The 12,297-nt window shown below is 45.2% G+C and overlaps 1 protein-coding gene across 1 annotated transcript in view; it reads left to right on the top strand.

Annotated features, from left to right (window-relative positions):
• Nucleotides 1-2,889: 2,889 nt before the first annotated feature.
• Nucleotides 2,890-12,297, top strand: part of GNE (glucosamine (UDP-N-acetyl)-2-epimerase/N-acetylmannosamine kinase) — a 547,927-nt gene continuing 538,519 nt past the window's right edge. The window contains 1 exon segment of the mRNA XM_033917983.1: nucleotides 2,890-3,036. Coding sequence (XP_033773874.1) covers nucleotides 2,986-3,036 — 51 coding nt within the window. The 5' untranslated portion in view covers nucleotides 2,890-2,985.

Raw genomic sequence — 12,297 nt, 5'->3', positions numbered from 1 at the left:
GTGAAGGTGTTTCTTATGTTCCCTTCCTCTCCAGGTCCCTGTGAAGCAGTAGCATTTTCCCCCACCACCCCATTCCCTTCTTTTACCGTGAGCTGTCCTGCTCCGTTCGGCCCCTCCCTTCTCTTAACGCGATCTGGCCTGCTCTGTTCGGCCCCTCCCCTTCCCACGGGCTGGCCTGCTGCGGCTGAAGGTTTCTTTTCAAGTTTAAAAGTGCCGGCGACGGCTCCTTTCACGATCCCCGCCAGCATTGGAAGCCTTCTCCTACGCTGGTGCAGGCTCGTGAGAGGAGCCGACACAGCAGCTTGAGAGGTAGAGAGCAGGGAGTCCAGCGCTGCCGGCCAGTTTGACGAACTGAGGACGGGAGGGGGGAGTCGCTGCCAAGACCGCTGTTAGACGGAGTGAGGGACCCTTGTATGTGCGCATGCACACTCTGCTGACCACGGAACTACAGATCAGGCAACACGGTGGTAGAGTGCGCATGCGCGCTTAGCGTTTTATTATATTAGATTCTGGACAGCAGTTTGGATACACATCTGTAGTTGCCTACCTATATATTCAGAACTATCTTTCGAGATACTAATATTTAGATCCTACATTCTTTCTGACCATCTGATCAGAAAAAGCTATTTGACATTTTAATCACATTGTCCATTTAAATGATTCTCTCGAACTGCAAATCTAATCTCCTCAATTCTACATTTTAGTGCGCTACCATAATGCTAACCCACAGATATGAATGTCTGGCAACTTCTTTCTCGCCTAGGAGATCTAAAATTGAAAAGATTTGGCTACCCTTAGCAGAGCCCTCCCCTTAGCAGAGGGTTTTACATGAGTATAATCAAACTTCATATATAATCACCTTCACAGTTTCCGTCAAGGGGTGATGTCACATTCCTGCACTCGACATGAACCTAATGTTTCTCTTTCCCCACTTATAAATTCTCTTTGCTGCAGAGGTGTAATTTCCAATCTATAAATGCAGGACTCTACTTTTTGATCCTCCTCTAAAGAGCAGCCTGCGATGGTGGCCGGCTTTAGCGAACCTCGCAGGCCGCTCTCCAACTCGGTAGCACGTTCCCTCTGACGCGATCCCGTGCATCAGAGGGAACGTGCTACTGAGGTTGGAGAGCGGCCTGCGAGGTTCGCTAAAGCCGACCACCATCGCAGGCTGCTCTTTAGAGGAGGATCAGCAGCAGTGGCGAGTGAGGGCAGGAGGTGTGTTCCCTGCCGAGGACGCGGGCAGGGAGAGAGCTTGCCTGGCTTCCATGGTGAGGGCGGGAGGAGGGGAGTGGCCAGAATGTTCCCTGCTGCTGGGTTGGTGGCCACGGATCACACACCACAGCGGCAGGGAACACGAAATTCTAAGTGCGCATGTGCGCTTAGGGTTTTATTATATAGGATATACATACTGTATATATGAAAAAGAATGGAAAAAATGGTGTTACAGTTAGTACTATTAAGGGGGTGGGGTTTGGGGCTGAGATTGGGTGGAGATGGGCACGGTCTGGTCCATGACTTAGCTCAGTGTTCTTCAACTGCTGGCCACAAAATAATTATTTTATTTCCGCCGGTCCATAGACGACAAAAGGTTGAAGGAACACTGGTTTAGCACATATGCTTTTTCCTTATCACTCTCTACATAGCGGTTCATAGCTCCTTTCACTAATATACCTGAAAAAAATTTTGTCTCCCTTTTTTACATTTCTAGCATTTGCTGTTCCACCTGTGCTTTTCTCCACTCTCTTGACTTCTTTCAGTTTCATCTTGTATTCCTTTCTGTACTCCTCTTCTTCAGGAATGCAAATTATTTTGCCTTTATTTACTATGCCACTAGTTTGGAGAACCATATCGGTTTCCATGTTAGTCCAATAAAAACAGCATAGATTATAGATAGAGCATAAAGGAGATAAGGTGATATCATTTTTATTGGACTAAATGCATTTTTGATTAGCTTTCAAAAGTAGCCCTACTCTGAAGGGCTACCTTCCAAAGCTATTACTACTATTAATTATATCTATAGCGCTACCAGACGTACGCAGTGCTGTACAGTCACAAAGAAGACAGTCCTTGCTCATAGGAGCTCACAATCTAAAGACAAACAGCTAATAAAAAATGCATTGTTAGTCCAATAAAAAGGTATCATCTTATCTCCTTTATGCTCTAGTGTGGCAAACTTTCTGGCTGGTGGCACACTAAATCCAATGCCCAGGTCGGAAAGCACCCACAAGTTGACACGATGACATCACGTCAATGTCTGTGCATGTGAAGAGGCCCGTCTGGTTGTGACCCCGCTAGTGGAGGGATCCGGGAGGTGCGGGGAGAGGAGAGATGAAGGCCAGAAGGAGAGTCATCTGCGCTGGCTGTCTTCCTACAGCAGGGGTGTCCAATGTCGGTCCTCAATCCAGTCGGGTTCTCAGGATTTCCCCAATGAATATGCATGAGATCTATGTGCATGCACTGCTTTCAATGCATATTCATTGGGGAAATCCTGAAAACCCGACTGGATTGCGGCCCTCGAGGACCGACATTGGACACCCCTGTCCTACAGGACTCTCCTCCTCACCAGTGTGTTGCGGCACACCGTTTGCGATACACAATACCTATAATTGATGCTGCCTCCTCCACTCCTAATGTGCTCTTAACTCTGCCTATCTATACATGCGTTTTATGCATAATTAGTTGTAGTACTAGTGCAAATGAAAAAAAAAATTATACAGAGCAGATACTGATCTTGTAACTTCCGATACATTATTTAACACGTAGCATTACAGTGATAAACAATGCTTAATTAGAACTATGCACTGCAGCAAGTCCTCGGAGATCAGGCTCTCCCCACCCCCATCTCAATCCGTGGGCGTGACAATATCCACGTACAGCGATGTAGCTGCGCCTGAAGGTCAACACACGCATGTACCAGTGCTAGCGTCTGTGTGAGCCTCGCTGCCTCAGCCGGGCCTGACAGCAAAAGCGGCTAGCGTTGAATTTATGACGGAAGTGGGAGGCGATACTCGGAGCGGACTTCTTGAAAGACCCCGGGTAGGTATATATGAGAGGCTCCTACACTCTCACGTGAACGCTGCAGGAACTACTTCCATCCCTGCAGACCCCGTTCCGATGTAGTTCTCTATTTTCAACTTGTTTTTGAGGTCGTCTATTTACAGGCCTCGTTAGCTTTCCTTCTCTGGCGTCCCGCCCTTATCTGATGCAACTTTTTTTTTCAATTCTTTAGTGTTCTTTCCTCTTACCCAGCTCTTCCTAGGATGAGTCCTGCCTTACCGGAAACAGGAACTTGCGTCAGAGGGGACGGGCTACCGAAGAAGGAAAGTTGTGGGATTGGCCCTGGGTGACCTAAGGTATGAGTTTGGTGGTAGAAGGGGAAGGGATTTTCAAGGAGAGGTGCTGGATCGCAAACAGGGAGAGATTCGAATGCATGTGACTTGGTATCTCTGCTTAAGTTTCTCGTCTCATATTCATTCTCTCTTCTCAGCACTGGATTTGTCCAACTCTTGTTTTCTGAAAACACACCTTTTTCCGGTCCTGTCCTAGCTAATCCTGGGGGCTGACGCAGAAAGTGTGCGCTGTCATAAAAAAAATAGCAGTTCCTGCAGTATGCAGCCATTTAAGCAGAAGAGTAAAGGAGGCGCGTGAGTAGCTCACACACTGAAAGGAAGGGGGGGAAAGAGCTAGTGTGTAAGTGGTTACCATCCCCAAAAATAAAAAATAATATATATATATATATATCTCCTTAGTGTCTTGTGGATGTCAAGTACCCCCTCTTCTAATAAATATCCCCAGTGTTGGGGACTCTGCAGGTCAACTCCCCCACCTTGTGTAATTTGAAGAAAAGGCAGCTTGTTCATACTTCTGCACTGCCATTCTTCAAAGTCTGGGGGGAGCCTAGCTGTAATTTGCATTCCATTAGTTTACTTCATTGATAATTTCTAAGTGTTCAGTTAGAAACCATATGCTTAACTATCAGCACATGGCTCATCTGCATGAGTTTGAGACTGGCTAGGATAAGAATTGATAAATACAGTACTGTATGTGCATTTGGAAAGACACATCTGGAGGAATTCTACACTACTAGATGCTGCTCAATGTTCTAAGGATTGAGTTGATGTGAACAAAAATTTTTCTTTCTGAGCAAAGGACTGAAGGCCAGATTCTCAAAACTTTAATGCCGTTGCTAAATTGTTTACCGACTGTTTAGCCTGTACATATTTTAGCAGCAGATTATCAAAATGGATTATCTCTGTCAATAGTGAGCTTTCTAGCAGTCTCCAACATATTTCTTTCTTTCTTTATTTAAAAAATTTATATACCGCAGTGTTCTCCCCAGAAATTTTTTCCAGCCGGGTGGCATGAAAAAGTAGCCGAGTGGGGCAGGACGGGGAAATTTGGTGGTGGGGAAAATTAAGGGCTTCTTTTACTAAGCTGCAATAGCGTTTTTAGCGCGTGCAGAATTGCCGCGCTACACGGCTAGAACTAACGCCAGCTCAATGCTGGCATTTGTGTCTAGCATGTGCGGCAATTCTGCGCGAGCTAAGCGTGTGGTAAAACTGCTAGCGCAGCTTAGTAAAAGGAGCCCTAAATGTGTACTATTTGTATTAGTTAATTATTATTAGTTATTTTCCAATGCTCAATATGACTGCCTTTCTTAAGGTTTGACACTTGTTCCATAATTTTTTATTAAATTTAAGAAGTATCCAATTCTAGAAGTGAATAATTAGATATTTGCCCTCTTTCAAATGGTATAGAGCAGCATCTCTCAAACTTTTTTAACTCCGGCACACTAAACGGAGCAAATGTTTTTTGTGGCACACTAAATGCAGCAAATAATTTTCATGGCTGGAAAAAATTTCTGGGGAGAACACTGTTGCCGTTAGTTTTCAAGGTCCAATCACGTCAAAGACTGATGTTTATCTGGGCAGTTGTATAATAAAAAGAATGGATAAGATAACGTGAGAAGTGAAATTGTCATGAATCAGAGGGATACATACCCTGTAGGTCCTAAAAGCAGGCTTGTGGATTAGATATAAACTATGAAGGCAGTGGTGTACCTAGCATATGTGACACCCATCATTTTTTTACACCCCCCCCCCCCATCTGTATGAAAAACATGATTTTTAGTAATAATCCACACATCACACAAGAGTGTACCTAGGAAAAGGCAGCATCTTACATACTGCAGTGAGCAGTACAACATCAATACACCCATTGTAAAACTAAACAAGCCAGACTAGTACAGATCAATCCTACACAGTCAATCCTAACTGAAAACCATGTCTTTCGAACACACAGAACACAGAAAACACCTTCGCCTAGTATGGAATATGTAATCACAAACTAACCCCTCTCCCTTTTACAAAACTATAATGTGGTTTTTAGCCATGGTGGTAACAGCTCAGACTCTCATAGAATTCTGAGCAATTACCACCATGGCCGGTGCTATAAAAAACCCTCTACAGTTTTGTAAAAGGGGGGATAAAATATAAAACCGTAGACAAAGGTTAAATTGAACCACCAAGAAGCTGGACTCTGTATACAATGCAACACCACAGAAACAGCGATGCATCTCCCCTAAAGCAAAAAAAAAAAATATAATTTTTTTCTACATTGTCTTCTCTGGTTTCTGCTTTCCTCATAGTCTTGTCACTCTCTTCCTTTCATCCACTGTCTACCCTCTCTCTGCCCCTTCTATATGGCATCTTCTCTCCTTGTATTCCCCTTCCATCTCTCCCTTCACCCCTATTATTCTGCATCCATCTTCTTCCCTTCCCTCCTCCAATGGTCTGGCATCTCTCTCCTGTTCTTCCCTTCCTTCTCCCACACGCCCATGGTCTGGCATTTCACTCTCTCCTCTCCCTTCACCCCACTTACATCAGCATCTGCCCTCTTTCTTTCCCTCCAACCCAATTCCATCCAGTATCCTTCCCCCTTATGTCTCTCTCTCCTTTCCCTGCACACCAATTCCATCAGCATCTGCCCCCTTTCTCTCTCTCCACCACCCTTCCATACCACCCTGACCCCCTTTTTCTCCCTCTACCACCCTTCTATTCTCCTCTCTCCCTCCAAACCAGCAAGGTCCCATGATGACTGCTTCTGTTGCCTCTGCCTCTGGAAGATGTAAGTGATGTTGGAGGGAGTAGGCCGGCAGATGCAGGGAGTTGTGGCAAGGTTCCGCAATGACTGCAGCTGCCAGTCCACCTCTTCAGACGCCACTTACGTCTTCCGGAGGCAGAGGCGGCAAATGCAGTCATAGCAGGACCTTCCTGCACTTCAGTGTGGCTGCCAACTCTGCTTCGGAATAAGTACGGCAGCCGCGCTGAGGTTCAGGTGCCATTTAGAGCAGCTCGGAAGGTTCTGGATCCAGCCGGCTGTGTACCCCCCTAAGGCTGGCACCCGGGGCGGTCTGCCACTGTATGAGGGGACAAAAAATAATAAAAAGAATGGATAACTTGACCGATTTAGACATGTCATACAATTTTAACCATAAAAATATGTCGTAAAATGTAATTCTAAACTCAAAAGACTCCAGATGAAAAGCAGACTATAGAAAGGAAACCAGAAAAGACCAGGTAGATTAAAAGTGAAACCTGGGAAAAATCTAAATTATTCTTCAAATGAGCTTCTATTAAAACCAAAGAATAAAACCACAGTACTCGGGAAAGTAAAAAAGGGAGAGTAAAATGGAATTAACGAAAAGGTCTCTGCACTGATGAGATAAACTCGTACGCAGAATAAATGTGAACATGCGACAGTGGGGCTATGATATTTGATCTGTTGAAAGAGGCGCCAAAACAGTGTCGGCAGTGGATTGAATGCACACTGATAGGGGAGGGGCATCGGGCTGTTAAAAAAGACTGCTTTAATAAATAAATGAAAATACTGGTGAAAAACTAAATAAAAAACCCAAAACCATGATAAAATGCCGAACCTGACTGCAAGTGGTAGTGAAAGTAGCATAAGGCACCCGTAGTACTGTTAGTGCCGGAGCTGCCTAGAATAAAGAACCGTGCTGTACATGAGGAGAAAAAAAGAATGAGGTGATAAGATGTAAAGGGGTAAATTCTCTATTACTGCGTTTAACTTAGGCGTGCTTTGGACGTCCGATGTAAGTGAATAATTACAAAGTTAAGGGTCTTAATTAATGTTAATTGGGTAATTAACGACACATAGACGTCCCTATGAGGTACTTGACGTCTATCGAAAGCATAGTCCCGTCTCCAGCTCTGGACGTGGGCGTTCCGTGGGCGTGCCAAATGGGGACGCTAGATGAGCGCTACCTGAGCGAGCCACCGCGTCTAAATATCGTGTATTATGTAGACGTAAGAAACCCTGGTCTAACTTGGATTTCAATGCCGTTTCAACTATCGTAATTGCGGCTCCTTGTCAGACGCGAGGCAGACGTCCGCTGTGTTTTTTCATCAATAATTCCAATAGTGAGTTTGAATAAGTAATTTTCATCTTTTCTCTGTCCTAATAAATATAATGACACCATAACAATTGAACACATTATATTGCATGGATAACAAACCACATTTCTGCCCAAACAATAATATAATTTACACATGGCTTTTACAACCCCCTTTTTTTTTCTCAACAAACAGCACTGCAATCGGCTCTCTTTTGAAAGCAAAGAAAAAACAGCACACATTATCAGCACTTAAAAAGAGAATAAACAGATACACACCTTAACATTCAGCTTCCCTCATTGCAAAATGGAGGTCTTCAGTTGCACAAAAGTGACCTCATCAATCTGCACCTTCAAAGTAGTATGCCACAATTAAAAGATGTGCTGGGTGTAGAACTCACAACCTCTGGATGTTAGCAGCACAGGCTGGCGCCTAACACATAGAGCTACAGCTACTGCTACTAAGGTCCATCTCACCACCCGTTCATATCATACTTGACTGAGCTGTTTATGCTCATTAGCGATCATATCAGGATGAACTCAAATAAGTTTAAGCAAAGGAATGCCTAAAGATTTGGAAGGTTTTCAAGTAGAAAACAAATATCAACTATGTATTAAAGAATTGCAGCACAAATGACGCTGATCGGCAAGGGCAAAAAAAACACCACTTTTCCGGTATGACGCCTAAACGGAACAGATTACTTACAGTCATATATGCATTAGTACAGTTCCTATGACGTCAGCCGCTAATTAGGCGTGCATAGTATATAGACAGCTTTGGCACAGCCATTTTTCCTATGTAGGACCCCCTCATGTGAGTTGGTATTTGTGGTGTTCCGTTTCCTCAATGATGAAACTTTGTGCTATGACTTGGCTGTTCTCCTTTATACTCCCTTCTATCTTTGACACTCCTCCCCACCCCCATTATCTGTATTTCTTTAGTTTATGGATTTTTCTGGGTGTTGGTGTGAGGGATTGTTGAGGACTTAGGTTTTGTGTTAAGTGTGGAGGGGAATCAATTGTTAGGGAAAAGAAGGGGCCAGGTCAGGTTACACACATATGCCCACACCCACCACTCTCCCTGCTTTCATAATGTCATGGTCTGCCCCACCTCCATTTTCCATATCTGCAACTTTCCATGCAAGAAATTCGATTTCCGTTTTGGAGCCATGTTGTAAGGTGAAGCCATCTTTTCAGGCTACTTGTAGAACACGTTCAAACACACCCCCATAGGACAGCCAATGAGGTGTGATGGGCGTGGTTAGGAAGCGGGATAAGCAACCAAGCCCGAACGGCGCCCAATAGGCATTGGGAAAGTTTTCCCGCCCTACTGACGTCAGACGCTACATAGGCGTGCATGGGTATAAGAAGGTCCAGGTGAGTAGTGTTTACTTTCTATTCTGTCCTATTGCTTATGCAGATGTTTGAGACTTTACTCTGTCTTAGTCTTTTACATTTTTTTTCCTATCTCTGCCTCCCATTTCTCTCTATTCCACAGAGCCATTAACAAGCTACATGTCATTCTAATATGTTGTTTTATCTTTTCTAGAAGCAGCTCAGATAGTAAGTCCAGGTGAGAATGATATTTTGTAAGCTACTTAGGTGTCCTTATGATAGAACTAAAGAAACCAACCAGAAAAACTGACTTCTCTTTATGGGCTTTCATTGTGTGCTATTGTTTATAATAGTTATTTTATTTCTGATATCTCCTACTCTCCATTCCACAGGGCTGACAAAAATGACTGAGAAGACTGATAAAGACCATGCTGGTAGAAATTTTGCTGGTAGAAAAATGGATATGTAAGTAAAATGGATGTGTTCACACATCTGAGAGGGTTTACTCATAGAGCTAAAGTTAATTCTTTGTAGAATCAAATTACAGGCAAGTTAAAATCAGGTGAGGAATGGTTCTGTGTACTAACTCATTGATAAAAATAGGTCGGGTGTGTTGGGGGAGGGGGAAACACTGCCATTCAGTGGACATCCAATCAGTGTACATGGTTCAGGTGGAAAACTCCTAATGAGTGCCTAATGGCTGCCATTTTTAATAAGGAGTCTAAAGGTATGTTAGCAGCTCTGTTACTTCTAGGTGTGTGTTCTGCCACAACTTCAGTGTTTAATTTTGGAGACATAGGTCTTTGTTAACAGTTTCTCTCTATTCTTCATTTCAGGTTAACTCTGCTCATCACCTATGTGTTTGCCAGAGAGAGACCAGACGAGCAGCTCAGCACACCAGCTTGCACCTAGCCAAACAGTTGTAGGTGAGAATGATATATGGTAACCTTTATTTGCTTACTCTACTATTCTTCACTTGAGTCACTCTTCTGATGAGTGAAATAAATGTTCACAAAGCTAACATGTTTCACACTTCTATTGTTCTCTTCACACAGGTATCCTTGATGACTTTCAGGAACAATAGTAAATTGATAATGTTGGCCTCATAGAACACCATGGCACGCATTCCTGCTGTTATATGCACACAAACTTTTTGTTTTCAGTTAGTCTATTCCCTCACATGAGTTCTAAACAGTAGCAGTGGAGGATTACAGGTGATATTAACCCACACCATCAGCGAATTAAGGCTATTGCTTTAACAACTATACCACGGTGACATCTAAGCAGCTCAACATAAATGAGGTTAACACATTGCTTCAGGGAAGGGAGGACAGATATGGACCTTGGGGGTTGAACCCCCTGTTTGTGAACCTTGTGTAAACCAGCTTCTCCTCTTTTCTGTTTTCAGGTGTCTTAGACAGGCAACTGCAGTATTGTCAGATGGAGTTTTGTATTACTGAGAGCAGTGCAGCTGTGAGCATCTTTGTGGTTTCCACACCTGCTTAACCAAAATAGTGCAGCTCAAGAACCAGGAGGATAGATTGAGGTATGTGGCCTTTACTTCCATCACCTTCCGTGAAAGGAAGAAAACCCCACATGTCTCATTTGGATTCTCCTGTTGTGGAGCCAACTCTTACTAGCAATAACCCTATTCCTCAACAACAAATCTACCACAGTGACTTATATTCTCTTCCTTATGTAGCCATTTACTTTGGAACAGGGACTGGCTTACTTTGCACATCATAGCTGAGATGTCGTCATCTACCTACAGTTGCATATACCCTTGCATTCACTTGCTTCTTTCCTAGATTCTGCAATGATTTGACATCAGAGTGGCTAGCAGGTAATAGAATGAATGACAGACCCCAATAAAGATTGTCAAACTTTCTTTCCATAGCAAAGCAGCAGATGAATCCAGAGACTAGTGGGTATAGCTCACATCGACCAGCAGGTGGAGATAGAGAACTGATTAACAGTTGGCCTTAAAGCCTGGTGTTCCTCCTGGTGTTCCACTAGTCTCTGGATATTCAGTTTTGCTCTATCTCCCAGCAGGGGTTGAGCTAACTCTCTAGCTCCTGGATTCTGGCTGGGGCCGGATAGATTGGTGTTCTTTTAGATTCCTCTGTTGAGACTAGCTCTCTTCAGTAGGTCAGGGGTGCCTGGCTGAGCGGTGCCGGCTTTGGGAGTTACACCTGGGCCCTCCCAGGTCCCTTCTCCACCCTCCCCTCCGATTGATTGAGGGGTTTCGTTAGACGCTGCAGGAGTGCTTCCTTTCTTTCTTCATTCCAGTATAAAAAAAAAAAAGGGGGGGCGTCTTCATGCTTGTGCTGAGCCGTGCCGTGTTTGAATCGGCTTCCAGTACACTTACCAACGGTGACCTGGCTTCTGGTAGAGCGGACGAAAATTTGGGTGAGTAAGTTTACTTACTCGTTTATCGTGGTGCGTGTCGCGTTCCCAGGTGCCGGGGTAGTTGGTGGGCGGAGTCGGCGTTCGGCGGCGTTCTCTGCGTGAAAAAAAAAAAAAAAGTTTTTGTTTGGGTGCTGGAACGAGGTATGGCAACGGAGGCTGGTCAGCGGTGTTCGCGCTGTGGGAAGCGCAGTACACTGTCGGGCTTTTGCTCTGCCGGGTGTTTAAACGTACCGGCAGACGATGCCTTTCTGCAGGCATGTGATGTGGCCATTTCCCGGGTTCGGGAGGCTTGATCGATGTCCCCGCCGCTCGAGGTCGACTCGGGGTTGCTGCAGGGCTCTTCCACGGCTGAGGGGAGTTCGGCGGCGGTGGGGGAGTCGGGAGCGCTGGAAGAAGGCGCGGTCCCGCTCCCCGGTACGGATCAGGGCGGTTTAGCGTCCCTTAAGTTGGGCTCATTTTCTCCCGAATTTGTTATGCTGTTACACCGGGCATTTATGTTACAGGGCTCGCAGCCTGCCCAGCCGGGGCCTGTGGCTGGTCCGTCCCTTCCTGTGCCCTCTACCTCTGCTGTGGGGAATTGTAATAATGCCAGACCCACTGCGGGTGCGATGGTGTCGCCAGGGCGGTCGCAGGTAGCAAAGAAGCGCAGACTCGCAACCGCGGACGCAGAGGATAATTTGCCAATGTCTCCTTTTTCCCTTCCTGAGTCTTTGGAGGAGGGTGAGGTCTTAGATTGGGAAGCGGAGGGTCCCCCGGGTAGGGAAGTGGATGACCCTTCCGCTCTCCGTCTGTTTCATAGAGAAGAACTTTCTTCCTTAATTTCTAAGGCCTTGCAGAGTTTGAATATCTCACAGGAAGATACTAAGGTGTCAGGTAACCCCCTGATGGCAGGAACGCGTAGGCCGCCTAAGTCCTTTCCGGTGCATGAAGCCATGCAGGAGCTGATCTCGGCGCAATGGGTTATGCCGGACTCCAGTCTAAGAGTGGCAAAGGCCATGCGGCTCTTGTATCCGGTTGACCCGACCGAACTCGAGAAGTTTAGGTTGCCCAGGGTGGACGCATTGGTGGCAGCGGTAACTAAAAAGACTACCTTACCGGTGGAAGGGGGAGTTACGCTAAAGGATGCACAGGATAGAAAG

This window comes from Geotrypetes seraphini, chromosome 1 (assembly GCF_902459505.1).
Source record: "Geotrypetes seraphini chromosome 1, aGeoSer1.1, whole genome shotgun sequence".
Classification (NCBI taxonomy): Eukaryota; Metazoa; Chordata; class Amphibia; order Gymnophiona; family Dermophiidae; genus Geotrypetes; species Geotrypetes seraphini.
Note: the sequence above shows the minus strand (reverse complement) of the source record. Positions and strands in the feature narration are given on the sequence as shown.